Source organism: Macrotis lagotis, chromosome 1, assembly GCF_037893015.1.
Source record: "Macrotis lagotis isolate mMagLag1 chromosome 1, bilby.v1.9.chrom.fasta, whole genome shotgun sequence".
In the NCBI taxonomy this organism is placed as follows: Eukaryota; Metazoa; Chordata; class Mammalia; order Peramelemorphia; family Peramelidae; genus Macrotis; species Macrotis lagotis.
In genome coordinates, this window is record NC_133658.1 from 348,279,392 (window position 1) to 348,295,992 (window position 16,601).

Genomic DNA, 16,601 nt, shown 5'->3' on the forward strand with positions numbered 1-16,601 from the left:
TTTAAATCCTAAGGTCCAAATGGGTGAGAGGCATCTAGGCCTAAGACCTGGGCTATTATCCTCACTGGACAGAGACCTCTGACAGAAACCCACTACACTAACAGCGATCCTACAGTCCTAGAGATAGTACCCCAGTCCCCTCTTCTCCATTGAAATAAATAACCCAGACTTCTGACAGAGGTTGTAACAAGGAGCCCTGAACTTTTCCGTGTGTGTGTGTCTGTGTTTGAGAAAGAGATAGACTTAGAAGAAAGGGACATGAAACAGAAACACATAACACACAGAGAACAGAGAACAGAGATGCTAGATGTTTCTTTTCCTCTTGAATCTTTCAGGCCCGATTCATATGGACTTCTCTGAGGCCATTCCGAACCTCCAGAGCTTTCCTACTTGGTTCATGGGCTAATCAAAAGAATTGAAGATTAAAGACATGGGAAGAACCAAAATACTCCAACTCGTCACCATTCTGGGGTCTGTGGATGGTAGGAAGGGCTAAGGCTCGTCTAAGGCGCTGAAGAACCTCCCCCAGAAATGCAGCACTTTCTCTTCCCTCCGCGGCACCCCACCCCCAACTTCTTTCCTTTAGTCTCCTCCCCCCCACCTTTCGTCTTCGTCTCTTATCCCATCTCTTTCCCTTCTTTCCTCCTGTTCTTCTTCTCCATTCCCTATCTCCCTCTTTCCTTAGGACTCTAACTCTTGTCTCCTTTCCTTTTCTCTCTTCTCTTTTCACTCCCTTTCCTTTCTCTCCCTTCCTCTTCCCTCCCCTCCCTCCTTTTCTTCTCCCTTCTACTCCCCTCTCCCCCCTCCCGCCTCCGTTGGATTTCCCCCCCTCTCGTTTGACAGATGATCGCATTGGGCCGCGGAAGCGGAGTGCGCCGCGCCAGCCTTGCGTTGGAGATCTGACGCTGCTGTTCGTGCTCCCCCATCCCCTCCCGCGCCCCTTCGGCTCCTCTGCAGTGCACTAGCACCGCCGCTGCTGACGGCGCCGCCTCCCTCCAGTCTCTACCAGTCTGCCCGCTCGGGCCTGACTTCTAGACCTGCCATCCCCTGATCTCCAAGCGCAGAGAGAGGTCATGAGCCAGGGTACCAGTGGGTGGAGAAGGAAGAACGTGGGGGGAAAGTGGAGATAGCGGTTTCATCAGCCATCGTTAGAACCGGAGCATAGCCTGCGCCCGGAGGCTGCCCGGGTGACCTCCAGCCTCCTTAGCTGTCCGTGGAGTGGGTCGGGTCCAAGTTGCAGCCATGGCCACCCTGATTCGCAGCAAACTGTCCAATGTGGCCACCTCTGTGTCCCACAAGTCCCAGGCCAAGGTGAGTGGCATGTTCGCCAGGATGGGCTTCCAAGCGGCCACCGACGAGGAGGCTGTGGGCTTCGCCCATTGCGACGATTTGGACCTGGAGCATCGGCAGGGACTGCAGATGGACATCCTCAAGTCGGAGCCCAGTGAAGAGGGCGCCGAACCGCCCGTCGAGGGTGACTTCCACTACCAGAGGGACGGCTCTGGGCCCCTGCCACCCTCGGGTTCCAAGGAGCAGGGCATGTGCTCTGAGTTCGGGGGTGGCCAGGACAAGCCCAAGATCACTGCCTGGGAAGCAGGGTGGAATGTGACCAACGCCATCCAGGTAAGAGCCACCCCCCCTCACCCCCCCCCCCCTCCAGGGACACTGCGGCTGTGACTGAGGCAGCAAAGCACTACCTGGGCGGAGGGGCATATACACACACAGAGAAACCAGAGCACAAAGGGAAGCAGAGACAGAGACAGGCAGAGACATGGAGATAGATATAAAAACCGAGGCAGTGAGAAAGGGAGACAGAGGGAGAAGTGGACGGGGCAAACAAGATGAGGGAGAGCAAAACGGTCCGGTGATATATACATGGGCAAGGACCGAGAAAAAGACAGATAGAGGGCCCACAGAGATAATCTGAGAAAGAGACAGATATTGCAGAGATAAAAGGGGCACGGAGACAGAGACAGATGAAAAGAGATTTTAAAAGGTAGAGACAAAGGCAGAGAGACAGAGAAACCGGGAAGTAGACCCAGTCTACCAGAAACATAGAATCAAACAGATAGAAAAAAGAAACAGGCAGATTCAGAGATATAAGCTAGACTCAGAAACTGAACACAGGAGGGGGAGACAGAGGGAGGGGTGAAAGGATGAATGAGAATGAGAAATTATGGGATTGTCGGTGGTTTTGGAATGGATACCCTTTAAGGGCAAAATTGCAAGAGAACTGTCTGCTCTAGGAACGCTTTTTAATCTCCCCTGTCCACAACCTACTCCTGGTGGCTTCGGCTTCTCCCAGGTAGAGCTCAGGAAGCAATAGAGACCCGGCAGCTCTCAAGAGCCAAACAATCACAAACGCATGCACAGTCAGATACGGTTCCTGGCCTACAGACAGTACCCCTGTGGGACAGAAATTCCACGACAGACCTACGGATATATGTGTTTGTGCGTGTGGGTGGCACAGACATATTTCTAGGGGAGACGACAGCTTCCGCACACACGCAATCTCATACCAGCCTCGATCCCTCTTTTCTTTCAGTGTCAATCCCGGCTCCGACGGAAAACTAAGTAGAGGAGAGTGGCAAAGAGATTGAATATCTTCACGGAGCTGGAGAGGGGGAAAGTCCCCTCTAAGGTTCTAGGGTGTGAATTCTGAGACGGGCCTTTAGGGGCAGGCTGGGGGCCCAGGGAAGAGAGCCGGGGGCTCAGAGAGGGGGGCGGGACAGGGAGCTTTCCAACAGCCTGCCCCCAAAGACCGAGACCTCCCTCACCCTGCTGGTTTTGTTCAGGTGTTCTCTGTCCTACCCTTCCTCTGACTCTGGATTCAGGGGCTAATTCTCTCAAAATAGAAGACAGAAAGAAGGTGCAGTCAGATCTTTAAAATGTATAGTCTCCTGAAGCCTTTTTCAGTAACCAGTTGAGAGCGGAACTTGCGTCCTGGCGAAGCTTGTATCTAGGGCCTCTGGATCCAAGGGGAGCGAGCTGGGGGCGCTCCCAGCAACCAAGCGCCATTGGCGCACTTCCCTTTACAAAGGACCTCCCCCTACCGAGAGGCCTCGCTATAGATTAGCCAGTACGCTCTCCCCGCCGTGCGCTGAGGTTGGAGGGCATCTGGAGAGCCAGTCCTCACCAAGTCCATCTGACAGGCTTAGCTGCCCACTTCCCGCCAAGAGGTCTCGCAGCCCAAGCCTGAGGCGCTTTCTTTTGCAGCTCACTTTAACGCGTCCTTCCCTAATGGGAAGAGGAAAGACTCTAAATTCGGGGTTGAGGACAACGATAGGTGCTGGGGGTGAGGGAGGAATAGGGGACCTACTGTGGGAAGGGCAAAATTCGAGTTCCCCTCAATTTCGTTTCCAGTCTTTTCCAAATCCCGCAATTTACGAAGCCCCTAGACTAGGACTCCTCCAGGTGAAAGGAACTGACAGTCTACTGTGTCTCTCTCTCTCTCTCTCTCTCTCTCTCTCTCTCTCTCTCTCTCTCTCCCTTTCCCTTCCCCCTTTCCCTCCCCTCCCTAGTCAAAGCTGAGCTCAGGCCTATCGAGCCATTTCGTTTCCGTTTTGTCTCTTGTAGGGTATGTTTGTCCTGGGCCTACCCTATGCGATTCTGCACGGAGGATATTTAGGACTGTTTTTAATTATTTTCGCCGCGGTGGTTTGTTGCTATACGGGCAAAATACTCATCGCGTGCCTCTACGAGGAAAATGAAGACGGGGAGATAGTCCGGGTGAGGGACTCCTACGTGGACATTGCCAACGCCTGCTGCTCTCCCAGGTTCCCCAAATTGGGAGGGAGGATAGTCAACGTGGCTCAGATTATCGAGTTGGTCATGACGTGCATCCTCTATGTAGTGGTAAGTGGCAATCTGATGTACAACAGCTTTCCCAGCTTGCCGGTCTCTCAGAAGTCCTGGTCTATCATTGCCACTGCGGCGTTATTGCCCTGCGCTTTTTTGAAAAATCTAAAAGCCGTTTCCAAATTCAGCCTGCTCTGCACCTTGGCCCACTTCGTCATCAATATCCTAGTCATTGCCTACTGCATGTCCAGGGCCCGGGACTGGGCTTGGGAGAAGGTCAAGTTTTACATAGATGTGAAGAAATTCCCCATCTCCATAGGCATAATCGTCTTTAGCTACACCTCGCAGATCTTCCTCCCATCCTTGGAAGGCAACATGCAGAAGCCTAAGGAGTTCCACTGCATGATGAACTGGACACACATCGCTGCCTGCGTGCTCAAGGGCCTCTTTGCTCTTGTTGCTTACCTGACCTGGGCCGACGAGACCAAAGAGGTGATTACCGACAACCTGCCATCCACCATTCGTGCTGTGGTCAACATCTTCCTGGTGGCCAAGGCGCTGCTCTCCTACCCGCTGCCGTTCTTTGCTGCTGTGGAAGTTCTGGAGAAGTCCCTCTTCCAGGAAGGTAGCCGCACCTTCCTCCCCAATTGCTATGGGGGCGACGGACGACTGAAGCCCTGGGGGCTGACGCTGCGCTGCGCGCTGGTGGTCTTCACGCTGCTCATGGCCATCTACGTGCCGCATTTCGCCCTGCTCATGGGCCTCACTGGAAGCTTGACCGGCGCGGGCCTCTGCTTCCTGCTGCCCAGTCTCTTCCATCTCAAGCTACTCTGGCGGAAGCTCCTCTGGCACCACGTCTTCTTCGACGCAGCCATTTTCCTCATTGGCGGCATCTGCAGCGTGTCCGGCTTCGTGCACTCCCTGGAGGGGCTCATCGAGGCTTACCGAACCAATTCAGAAGACTAATCCCTGGGACAGCGGCCGAAAGGCGGGTGTGCTGGCGGGAGTCCTCTCCGCAACTCCCCCCCTCCCAAGGACACCTGCATTCTCCCCATCTTCTCGTTGTGGTCCCACGGATTTCTTCGCTGCTCTTTGCCCCAGTTCCATTTCATCCAGTTCAATCCAATCCCATTCTGCCAGGTCCCCCAGGCTCCATCTTTGCATCCTTTCCTATCCAAGCCTTTTCAGACTTGGGATTGATTGGATGGCTAGGGTGAGTGGTCCAAAGACTGCCGCACCCTGTCCAGACCTCATACCCCTATCGAATCCGCCCCATCCCCCCTCTCCAGGCCTTACCCAGTCCAGTCCAGCAGTTTGCATCGCTGTGCCCCTCCCCATCCAGTCTGGTCTATTTGGGAGGTAGGCAGAGTTTACATTGTCTATCCATACACGTCTAAGATCTTTGGGTTATGTCGCCATTGACCAAACTCTTATTCCCTCCACTCTTCCCTCTCTCCTTCCTCCTTCCCATAGCCCTGATTTGTGGTTTAGTTTTTCGATCTAAGCTTTAAATTTAAATCTCTATTTTCTTGTTTTTTAGTTACTCAGGAGGGAAATAGAATAATCCTAACTTTATTTCGCCTTTATTTTCTTTTATTTTGGGTTCATTTATTTATTTAAAAATAAAGCTGGGGGTTATTTTGGGGTAAAACCTCGGAGGGCAGGGAAACCCGTGTCTATATTTGAGGGAATTTCATCCCATTCCTGGGATTAGCTCCAGCACTGAATTGCAGGGATTCTTTATGCAATGGACTAGGCTCAGGCTAGCCAGTCTGCTAGTCTCCTTCTCCCTCCCACTCCCACCCCCCCAGCCTGGATCCCAGAGAAATGTGGGTGGGTTAATACCAAGCGCGTTTTGCACATAGTAGGTTGTTCTAGGACACACTGCATATCACTGTAGGGAAGCCCAGGGCGGAAGAAACTGGTCTGGGACTCCGGGCTTTGACTGGGGATTGGGGATGGGAGGAATTCCCAATCAACAAATGTGCCCAGAATCTTCCACTTTTCCTCCTCGCCAGCAAGCTTCCCATTTCTGAGTATATTTTGCCTTCAGCTGAAAACACAAACTGGAATTTGTTTCTTTTACATTTCATTATTTTCTTGGGGGGAGGGGAGGTAAACGTAAACTGCAACTTGCTGGATTTCAGGAAACAAAACCCACCCCATTCTGTGCAACCTATCAGATCGTGGAGCTGTTCAAATGTGTGTGTGTGGTGTAATTGTGGTAAATGAGATGAAAATGTATATCAGAAAAAAAATCTATCTTTAACATAAGATGTGGTTCATAGCTATATCCACAAATAAAGAGGAAACAATGACCCTGTGACTTGAGGTTTTGTTTTTGGTTTTGTTTTTGATCCTAGCACCTGATTTTCTTCGACACCACTTGGTAGGGCAGCCTGATCCTGCAGCTAGAGAAAAGTAAGGTGAGATCTCCTTCAATTAAAAATTAGCTCATTTGTTGTTCATTCAAGAAATATTTATTAAATACCTGTTTAGTGCAGGGCAGTATACTTAAAGTCAACCGCTGAACCATTTAGGTTCTCACTAGAAGATTAATAGAGAGATGTCTAGCGGGTCAATGGAAAGAGATGGAGAAAGGTGGGCAAAAAAAAAAAAAAAAAGAAATTTGTCTCCTAGACGAGGAGCTACACGAGGAAAGGGATTATTTTATCTAAACTTTTTCCTCCCCTTCAGAACCCAGGCACTGTTATTCTGCATCCTTAAATATTTGTTGATTGGGTGAGTGATTAAGGGCTCTTGTAGTATTGGCAGAAATCTGCCAGGAGGTGAAATTGCAGGCTGTCGCATTTTCTCCCTAACTCCACTCTCCCATTCCTGGGGCTATGTGGTGAAGTTGAAAAAAATTCGTTACCTAGAAATCAGGAAAAAGCTGTGAGTTTGAATCTCGGCTCTCGAAGTTACTGGTTGAGTGATTATGCCCAAATCATTCAATTTCTGAGTTTCATTTCCTTAACTGTAAACTGAGAAGATTGGAATAATTGACCTTTCAGTTCTTTTCTATCTTTAAATAAAACACCGTCTACCACTCGCTCTTAAATATGCTGAAACTCCTCTCTCTAAACCTTAAACAGATGGCTAAAAATCGTGAGGAGCAGACCACAAGAGAAAGTGAGCTTCTCTAATTCTTCTCTCTCCCCCCCCCCCGCGCCCCCAAAAAGGAGAAAATTTGATCTGTATAGAAAACCAACCCACATCTTTCTGATTAGAAAGCTTTCTTTTTCTTCCGTTGCCGGTGGAAATAGAGAGCAATTGACTGGATTTACATATAATCAATCCGTTTTTCTTTACCTATAGATTCAGAAACCTGATTTGATTGTTTCCCTTCACTCCTCTTTCCTGCTCACCAACCCCAAGCTCCGCCTTCTCAAAACCATAGAGGGAGTCTAAGCTTCACCGTCCTCTTCACTCAGGGACTATCTAGACTCAGAGTCGAGACCTTGTTTAGGTTTTTTTTTTATGACATTGTGTTGGGGGAATGGGAAATAGCGTGAAGGGTGGGCACTAGGGCGACTCGGAGAGTTAGCTGCGGCTCTCTGGGAAAAGGGAGGAAAGTCCGCCCCTGGGGAGGCGTTCCTGAGCTGCTTGGGTGAATCCTCCTTCGTCTCTACTCTGACAGTTTGCCCCGATTGCTTCGCGCTTTGGTGCCTCAACAGAGACGTTGGTTTGAAACGATTCCTTGGTCATTTGTACTCACAGAAGATTCTAAATAAATGAATGAATCCGCGCTTCCCCCTCCCAGTTTGTCTTTGCTTCCATTCCTGTCTCTTTCTCTTGTTCAGTTTAGTTTATTAAGCTAATATTAAGCAAATATATTCTCAGCCCACTCTTAGTCTGCTTTCAAGGAGCTTCCAATCGAATAGAGATGGGAAAGCCATGACCCCAATTAACTGTGAGACGGGAAGGTAAGGGGAAAGGAAAGCTCGGGGCCGGGTAATACAAGCATTTATTTAGAAGTACAATGAGATCCTGGAAGATTTCTAGGAAGAAGTGGCACCTGAGTCTTGAAGGAGAGAAATTTCAAGAGAGGAGGTGAGGGAGATCGATTCCAAACAGTAGGGATAGGCATTAGGAAATGAAGAGAAACAAAGAAAAAGGAGGAGAGAGGACAAGTCAAGAATAGGAGACAGAGGGGTAGCTTGGTGGCGCAGTGAATGGAACACCGGCTCTGGAGTCAGGAGGACCTGAGTTCAAATACGGCCTCAGATACTTAATAATTATCTAGCTGTATGACCTTGGGTAAGTTACTTAACCCCAATGCCTTGCCAAAAAAAAAAATAGGAGACAGAGAGCAGTTCAGATTGGTTGGACAAAATGCTGTTGTTATGCCTATGCTTGAAAGGGAGGCCTACGAAAGAAATATAACCAGACAGGTAAGTTGAATCCCGATTGTGGAAGATCCTGGCATATAGTGAGGATCAATAATTTTTTTTTAATTCGAAAGACAATTGTTCTTTTTCTCCTCCATCTATCTCGTTTCTCATTCTCTCTCTCTCTCTCTCTCTCTCTCTCTCTCTCTCTCTCTCTCTCTCTCTCTCTCTCTCTCTCTCTCTCTCTCTCCTCCTCCTCCTCCTCCTCCTCCTCCTCCTCCTCCTCCTCCTCCTCCTCCTCCTCCTCCTCCCCGAAGTGCTTTGAAGGACAGAAAGGTGAGGTTCAGCGCTAGCAATCTAAAAGAACAATAAGGAGGATCGATTCAGGCACAAATAATCCCCTGTAAACAGCGGCTGACTACCTTCTCAAAAACAGTCTTTCAGCAGAGCTGGTCGACAGTTTGTGCACGCTCCACTTTTCTTTCAAGGTCAGTGGTCGGAGCCGGGAGGAGATAAAAATTCCTCTTGGAGGAGGGGACCACTGAAAGATGGGTTAAAATGAAAAGACCTGTGACCTTTTTTCTGGAAGCTCTCTTCCTGCTTCCTGGTGAAAGTAGCCTTGGTCAGGGTTTCTAACTGCTGGAGACTGCGTCCTTGTCCCTCCTCCCTTCCTTCTCTCCCCCTCCCCCCTTTTGGGGTAGACTCCCGCACCCACTCTCCTCCCACATACCCGCCTATCTGACTGTCTAGGGTGAGGGCTCTTCCAAGAGTCCCAGACACTCTGCAATGCAGTAATAAAGGAGGAGATGGGTGGACACCAACCAAAGTGAAAAGAAAAACAACCACCAAAAACTAACACCTAAAGACTGCCCGGATGCTATTCTTTTTTCCTTTGTGAAAGGTCCAGTTAGATGGAAACCCACCCGTTCCTGATTTAAGATTGGGAAAGAGCCCCAGAGTTGTGGGACTAGGGGAGGAGCAGTCAGAACTGGTTTGCACTATGCTGCATGGAAGGGAGACTCCAGTCCGGAGAGGTCAGCCAGAAGAGGAAAACAAAGTGACTCAGAACAACCAGTTCTGGGCTAGAAAAGAATTGAGACAAGGATGATAGAACCTTAAGAAGAGTCCTCCCTCATCTAGTCTTCCTCCAACACTATGTTGTGTCTATGACCTTAGCAATGAGGGAATCTGTGATAGTTTCTTCCCTTAAAGGTCTTTTCCTTGAGGGTTCAGGACAAGTCAGTCATGGACGGATGAAGGACTGGACAGTACCAGAGAATCTCTGGAAGACTTTTTTTGGGGGATGGGGATGGGGAGGCCCTGTTTCACTCCCTTTTGTACAATTAAGAAAAACAATCAAGTTAGTGTAAATCTGCCTTTCATCTTGTATTCATTCCTGTGTTTTCTTCTCTGGGGAGGAAAATGTCATACTGAAAGCCATAATCCCCATAATTCCCAGCCCAGCCCTACAACATTTCCTTAGCTATAGATGAAGAGGTGCCTTCTTCCCAGGCTCCCCCTTCCCCTAAACCAGAGCCTGTGATGGTCTTCAGACACAGTAGGCACATGTGATATTCATTCTCTGACCTAGTTTCCATAATTCATTTCATGGGTAGATTACAGTTTTTGCAAATTCTGGCGTGTGCCTAAGTCCTTACCTCTTACCACCAGAGCTGAGCTCCTATGGATGGAAGTTAGAGAGGGAAAGAGTTGTGAAGGTCCCTGGAACCTGGGCTTCTACCTATTCTCCTCCTTTTCTCTCCCTCCATTTTAACTCCCCATGGGAACCATGGGATAGAGAAGCCAATCAGTTTCTTGGTTTCCCAAGCAGGTGAGGCAAAGAATCTGTTAAGAGATCAAGCTTTTATTTTTATTCACTTTAGAATTAAAACTTGACAGCTATTTGGGTGCTAAACTTAGTTCTGGAAGTGACCCTAGAGAATATCTGATATAATTCACTGATGAAGTGGCAGTTAAGAAGAATTTAATAACTTTTTCAGAGACACACAGTAACTTAGTGACAGGGTAAAACTAAAAACAGTCTTTTATTTCCCAGCCCAGGAATCTTTGCATTACATCAAGTAATACTTCTCCCCAGAACAGATCTCCCTAATTGACTAGAGAACCTAAGCCTGAAGAGGAAACTAACTGATTCCCTTGTCATGAATGAAGTTAAGCTGGAACCTGGAAGGAGAGGTGCCTGAATCTCATCTTTCTAGATTGTACCATCCACAACCAACCTTCAATGTTGATCTGGGCAGGAATGCTTTAGAAACCAGTTTGACCTTGGACCTGCCAGTCAAGAACTGTTATTGGGCTAAGTGACTAAGAATGACTAAGAATTCTTTTTGAGAATGGCAGAACTAGGAAGATTCCTGGAGGAGGAAGCAGGGAGGTAAGGGGCTTGCAGATTTAGAGCCAATTCTTTTTTTTTTAATCAATGAGGAAACTGGTCCAGGAAGGGGAAGGGACTTTTCCCTCAGATTTCACTCAGTTGCAGGGCCAAGATGTACACTCTACTCTTTTGAATTGAAGCCCAGTGGTCTTTTCACTACACCACAGTGGCAGACACAATCAGGCTTCTGTATTTCTGGGTGTTGAAAAGAATCAGAAATTAATAGGTTTTCCACCTTTTCCCTTGATCCCCTCTTGTTCTCTAGTCCTTTCTCTGACCCTCTTTCCCTATACCCTTTCCCTACCTCCTGACCCAATGTGGGCAGGAGGTTTTCTCAAGCCCTGACAGTTTCTGCTCTACTTGTCCAGTTTTTGTTTTTGTTTTTTTTGTTTTTTGTTTTTTGCAAGGCAAATGGGGTTAAGTGGCTTGCCCAAGGCCACACAGCTAGGTAATTAAGTGTCTGAGGCTGGATTTGAACTCAGGTACTCCTGACTCCAGGGCTGGTGCTTTATCCACTGCTCCACCTGGCCACCCCCATTTTCCAGTTTTTATAAGCAAAATATCCTTCTTACTCTTAGGGTGTTTGTCTCATGCATGAAACAGGTTATAATTTTCTATGTCTTGATTGTTCACAAAGATTGTATGAACAGAAGTAGAAAGATGACATCATTCAGGAGCCAGAGAAGGGTTAAACAGGTCAGGGACATATAACAAATAGTAGCTTCTATATCTTGGGGATAGTGAATAATCTCCATTTTATAGGTGTGGAACAATCAATAAATATTGCCAAGTGACAAGCACTAGGGATATTCAAAAAAAAAAAGGAAAAAGACAGTTCCTGCTCTCAAGGAGCTTACAATCTAAGGATGGAGACAAACAAAAAAATGTAAAAACAAAGTATATACAGGATAAATAAGAAAGGCACTAGAATTAAGAGTGGTTGTGAAAGATTTCCTGTAGATGATTTTAGCTCAGTCCTAAAGGAAGCCAGGGAAAAAGTTAGGCAGAGTCAGAAGGGAGAACATTCCAGGCCTTAAGAAAGTGTCAGAAGGCAAGAGATGGACTCTTTTGTTTGAGGAACAGTCTGGAAGTCAATGGCACTAGATGGAAGAGTATGTGAGGAATAAAGCATTATAAAAAGAGTGGAAAGATAGGAAGGGGCTAGGTTATGAAAGATTTATAATGCCAAATGAAGAATTTTTGTATTTTATTCTGGAGACAACTGGGGGCTACTATAGTTTATTGAGAATGGGCAAGTGGGGCAGAGAGGGAGTAATGTGATTGGATCTTGAATTTAGGAAAATTACTTTCATGGCAAAATAGAGAATGGATTGGAGTGGGGAGACTTGAGGCAGTCATATGCACCAGCAGACTATGCAGTAGGACCAGACATGAGGTGTGAGTACACCAGGGTGATGGGAGTATCATAGCAAAGAAGGGGGCATACTGGAAAGATGTTGCAAAGATGAAATATATAGACTTTAGCAACAAATTGGATGTAAAGGATAAAGAGGGTTTGAAGATATTTGGACTGAATACCCTTGATGGTCACAGGAAAGAGTTTAAGAAGAAAGGCAATGAATTTAGTTTTGGACATGTTGAGGTTCAAATGACTACTGGATATCTAGGTCAAGATGTCTGAAAGGCAGTTTGAAATTGGAAGTCACAGAGATACTGGGAAACTGAGGTTTAGTGTCCAGCAAACTATTAAATGTTGGTGCCAAAGAAACTAGGCACAAACCATCATCTTATATCACATCTTATATCAAGATAAAGGTCAAAAAGGGTACATGATTTAGACAAAAAATAAACCAATTAGGAGAGCAAGGAATAGTTTACCTATCATATCTATAGAGAGGAGAATTTAGGACCAGAGACAGAGAACATTGTGATATGCAAAATAGATAATTTTGATTAAATTAAAAAGGTTTTGCACAAACAAAACCAATGAAACCAAGTTTAGAAAGAAAGTAGAAAAACTAGGTTTCTGATAAAAGGCCTCATTTCTAAAATATATAGAGAAGTGAATCAAATTTATAAGAATACAAGTCATTCCCCAATTTATAGTCAAAGGATATGTACAGGTAGTTTTCAAATGAAGAAATTAGTCATATAAAAATGCTTTAAACCACTATTTTTTAAATTAAAGATTTTATTTGAGTTTTACAATTTTTCCCCTAATCTTACTTCCCTCCCCCCACCCCCCACAGATGGCAATTTGTCAGTCTTTACACTGTTTCCATGGTATACACTGAACCAAATTGAGTGTGATGAGAGAGAAATCATATCCTTAAGGAAGAAACATAAAGTATAAGAGATAGCAAGATCAGACAATAAGATATCAATTTTTTTCTCTAAATTTAAGGTAATAGTCCTTGGTCTTTGTTCAAATGCCACAGTTGTTTCTCTGGATACAGATGATATTCCCCATTGCAGAGAGCCCCAAATTATCCCTGATTGTTGCATAAATCACTATTTTTGAATGTTATTTTTTTAATTATATAGAAAAATAGTTTTCAACATTCATCTTTTTATAAGCTTTTGAATTTTCCCCTCTCCATGACAGAAAGCAATCTGATATAGGTTACACATATGTAGTCATGTTTAATAGATTTCCATATTGATGATGATGTTTGTCCTTTTTAAAAGAAGATTATGACATCAGGGAGGTAATACCATGACAAGCAAGTGAATTGGATTTGAATAAGGAGGCACTGTTCTAAATCATCAACCTCACTTTCTTATGAGGTCAGTGGCCAGATGTGAATCAGGATGACTGGATTCAATATTCAATTAAGCAAAGTCATTCCAAGGACACTTAAAGATGAAAATGAAAGGGGGACTACAAAAATAAGAAGCACAGCAAAAATTATTATAAGAAATTGTTTTCTCAATCAAGGGCAATGGAATTACCACACTTGTATTAATATCACAATTTCTTGTTTATAGAACTAGTGCTAAAGAGAACGAAGATGGGAAATGAATATTGATTAGAGCAATCATATAAAAAAGACTTTTACACTGGAGGCAAGACAACAGTGAAAGTGTTAAGGAATATATGTCTTTTTTTCCCCTTTTTTTAGTTTTTTTTAGGCAATGGGGTTAAGTGGCTTGCCCAAGGCCATACTGCTAGGTAATTATTAAGTGTCTGAGGCTAGATTTGAACTCAGGTACTCCTGACTCCAGGGCCAGTGCTCTATCCACTGAGCCACCTAGCCACCCCATAAGATGTCTTAAGGAGAGGAAAATACTAAAGATGTGGAAATAAGATGAGAAAACCTTGTGATACTGAAAAAAAAGTAAGTGATACACCTATTAGATCTACAAAAAAATCTCTAAGAATCCATTGCACACAATTCAGGGACATACTAGAGAAGGCACGCTTGTGCAAATTGATTATCATGGACCTCATTATCTCACAAATGACCACTTACATTGTATATATTTTGTATGTACACTACTGTTTACATGTTTTCTCCCTCATTAGATTGTGATCTCTTTGAGGGCAAGAACTGTCTTTTCTCTTTCTTTGTGTACAGAGCTTAAAGGTCCAGCATCTGATGCATATTATGATATAATAAATGCTTGTCGCTGCAGATGACGATGAGAATGATGTTGATGACAAGACTCTTGATTCTAGTGAGTCTTACATTGATTATGAAAAAAAGGATTCGATCTAATAGAACAAAGGGGAAACCTCTTTTACAGCAAGACATTCCTGGAAAGATATAATAATAGTTATGCTCAGTGATCCTATGATGATAAATATTAGGTCAGGCAATAAACAGTGAAATCTACATTTGTCAAAAATATTTGCTACTGTATCAGGGGAGATTCAGCAGAGGGTCCATGCTGAGAAGGGTGCCCCATGCCTGTTGAGGCCCTCCAGAGAGAACATTGCAAAACCGCTTGATCTTTCAAAGGAGCTTGATCCAACTATCCACACAGGAAAAACCTATTACCAGCTTTCAACATGCATTTTGATGAATGCTCTCTGGAGATTTCTTCTCAGTATTTATATTAGGCATACATAGTACATGTGGACAGCAAATTGAACTCAGAGTTAAATAAGGTCAGGGTGGAGAGGAGGAGACTGAATTGCCCTGGAGAAGTTGCAAAGCTCCTTTGCTTACTGTGCAAAAGGTCCAATCTTCCAATGAAAACAAAATCCATCTTTTTAATATTAATATCCCTTCAGTGTGGCTAGATGGTAGCAAGATAAGGACACTAACTGTTTCTAAAGAATTAAAAATATCACACTGAGGGCAAATAGTAAGAACAGAGTGTAACATAACTATTGAAGATCTCCAAAGAAGGTATGTAAAATACATAAACAAAAATTCCAAAATAAGAAGACAAAGTGGATTAGTCACATGGCAGGGGCTAGGCTGTGACAACTGAATAATATGTGTGTTACATTGGTATCCTCAAGATGACAGGAAAAAGCAAGGAAGGCTTCCAGTTCCTCTGGTGAACACTCAGTGAGGGAACATATGATGTGAATAAAATCCATAAAGATGGGCAGGTGAAGAATGCCTGAGAAATGCATCACTGGTAGGACTTTCAATGGATGTAAGTTATCATCCATTTCAGTAGCCAATTATTAGTTTACTCAAAGACAATCCTGAGGAGCTGATAATTTGAACTCAGGTTCTCCTGATTCCAAGGCCAGTGCTTTATCCACTGCCATCACTTGGCTTCACCTAATATTTCCATATTAGTCATAGTGTGAAAGAAGAATTAGAACTAAAGGAAAAACCATGAGAAAGAAAAAAAAAACAAATTTTAAAAAAGTGAAAATAGTATGCTTTGATCTGCAGTCAGACTCTTATAGTTTTTTCTCTGGATATGGATGGCATTTTCCATCATAAATCTTTTAGAACTGTCCTTGATCCCTGGACTGTTGAGATCCTCTCACAATGTTGTTGTTAATGTGTACAATGTCCTCCTGGTTCTGCTTACTTCAGTTCATTCAAGTCTTTTTTTATATTTATTTTTCCCATTATAAGTAGAGATAATTTTAAACTTTGATTTTTGTAAAGTTTTCTCCCTCCCATTCTTCCCCTACCCTGATACAAGTCATACATGCACAATTTTGTTACATATATTTCCATATTGATAATGGTTGACCAGAAGAATCAGGACAAAAAAGGAAAAACCATGAAAAGGAAAACAACAAAAAACAAAATTAAAAAGGTTTAAAGATAGAATGCTTTGATCTGCATTGAGATTCCATAGTTCTTTCTCTGGATGTGAATGACATTTTCCACTGCAGGCTTTCTAGAATTGTCTTTGATCACTATATTGCTGAGAAGAGCTGTGTCTATTATAGTAGATCATCATACAATATTATTCTTACTATTTGCAATGTTCTCCTGGTTCTGTTCACTTCACTCAGCATCAGTTCATGCAAGTCTTTGTAGGCTTTTCTGAAGTCTAACCATTCATGAATTTTTATAAAACAATAGTACTTCATACAAGAATATACCATATTTTGTTCATCTTTTCACCATTTGATGGCCATCCCCTCAATTTTTATTTCCTTGCAAATACAAAAAGAACTGCTATAAACATTTTTATATGTGGATCTTTTCTCCTTTTTTATGATCTCTTTGGGATAATGACCTAGTAGTGGCATTGCTGATCCAAAGGGAATCCACAGTTCTAAATCATTATTATTTAGAAAAATGCAAATCAAAACAACTCTTTAAGATATCATCTCACATCTATCAAATTAGCTAATATGACAGAAAAGGAAAATGATAAATGTTTGTGGGGTTGTGGAGGATACTAATATATTGATGGAGGAGTAGTGAATTGATCCTACCATTCTGGAGAGCAATTTGGAATTATGCCCAAAGGGCTGTAAAACAGAGCATATCTTTTGATCAGAAATATCACTTTGAGGTCTGTATCCAAAAGAGATCATAACAAAGGGAAAGGGACTCACATGCACCGAAATAATTATAGTAACTCTTTCTGTGGTGGCAAAGAATTGGAAATTGAGGGGAAGCCCATCAATTGGGGAATGACTGAACAAGCTGTGGTAAATGAATGTGATGGAGTACTATTGTTCT

At 44.3% G+C, this 16,601-nt stretch overlaps 1 protein-coding gene across 1 annotated transcript; it reads left to right on the forward strand.

Annotated features, from left to right (window-relative positions):
• The first annotated feature begins 1,242 nt into the window (after window positions 1-1,242).
• On the forward strand, window positions 1,243-4,764 carry SLC32A1 (solute carrier family 32 member 1). Its single transcript, XM_074229060.1, has 2 exons — window positions 1,243-1,623; window positions 3,577-4,764. The coding sequence occupies exons 1-2, from the start codon at window positions 1,243-1,245 to the stop codon at window positions 4,762-4,764; spliced, it is 1,569 nt and encodes a 522-aa protein (XP_074085161.1).
• The last annotated feature ends 11,837 nt before the right edge of the window (window positions 4,765-16,601 follow it).

What these genes read in the sequence shown, in the direction of transcription:
- SLC32A1 (XM_074229060.1), top strand. Translation starts at nt 1,243, where the DNA reads ATGGCCACCCTGATTCGCAGCAAACTGTCCAATGTGGCCACCTCTGTG. An exon ending in ATGTGACCAACGCCATCCAG is followed by an intron (nt 1,624 to 3,576) that starts GTAAGAGCCACC and finishes TGTCTCTTGTAG; the next exon opens with GGTATGTTTGTCCTGGGCCT.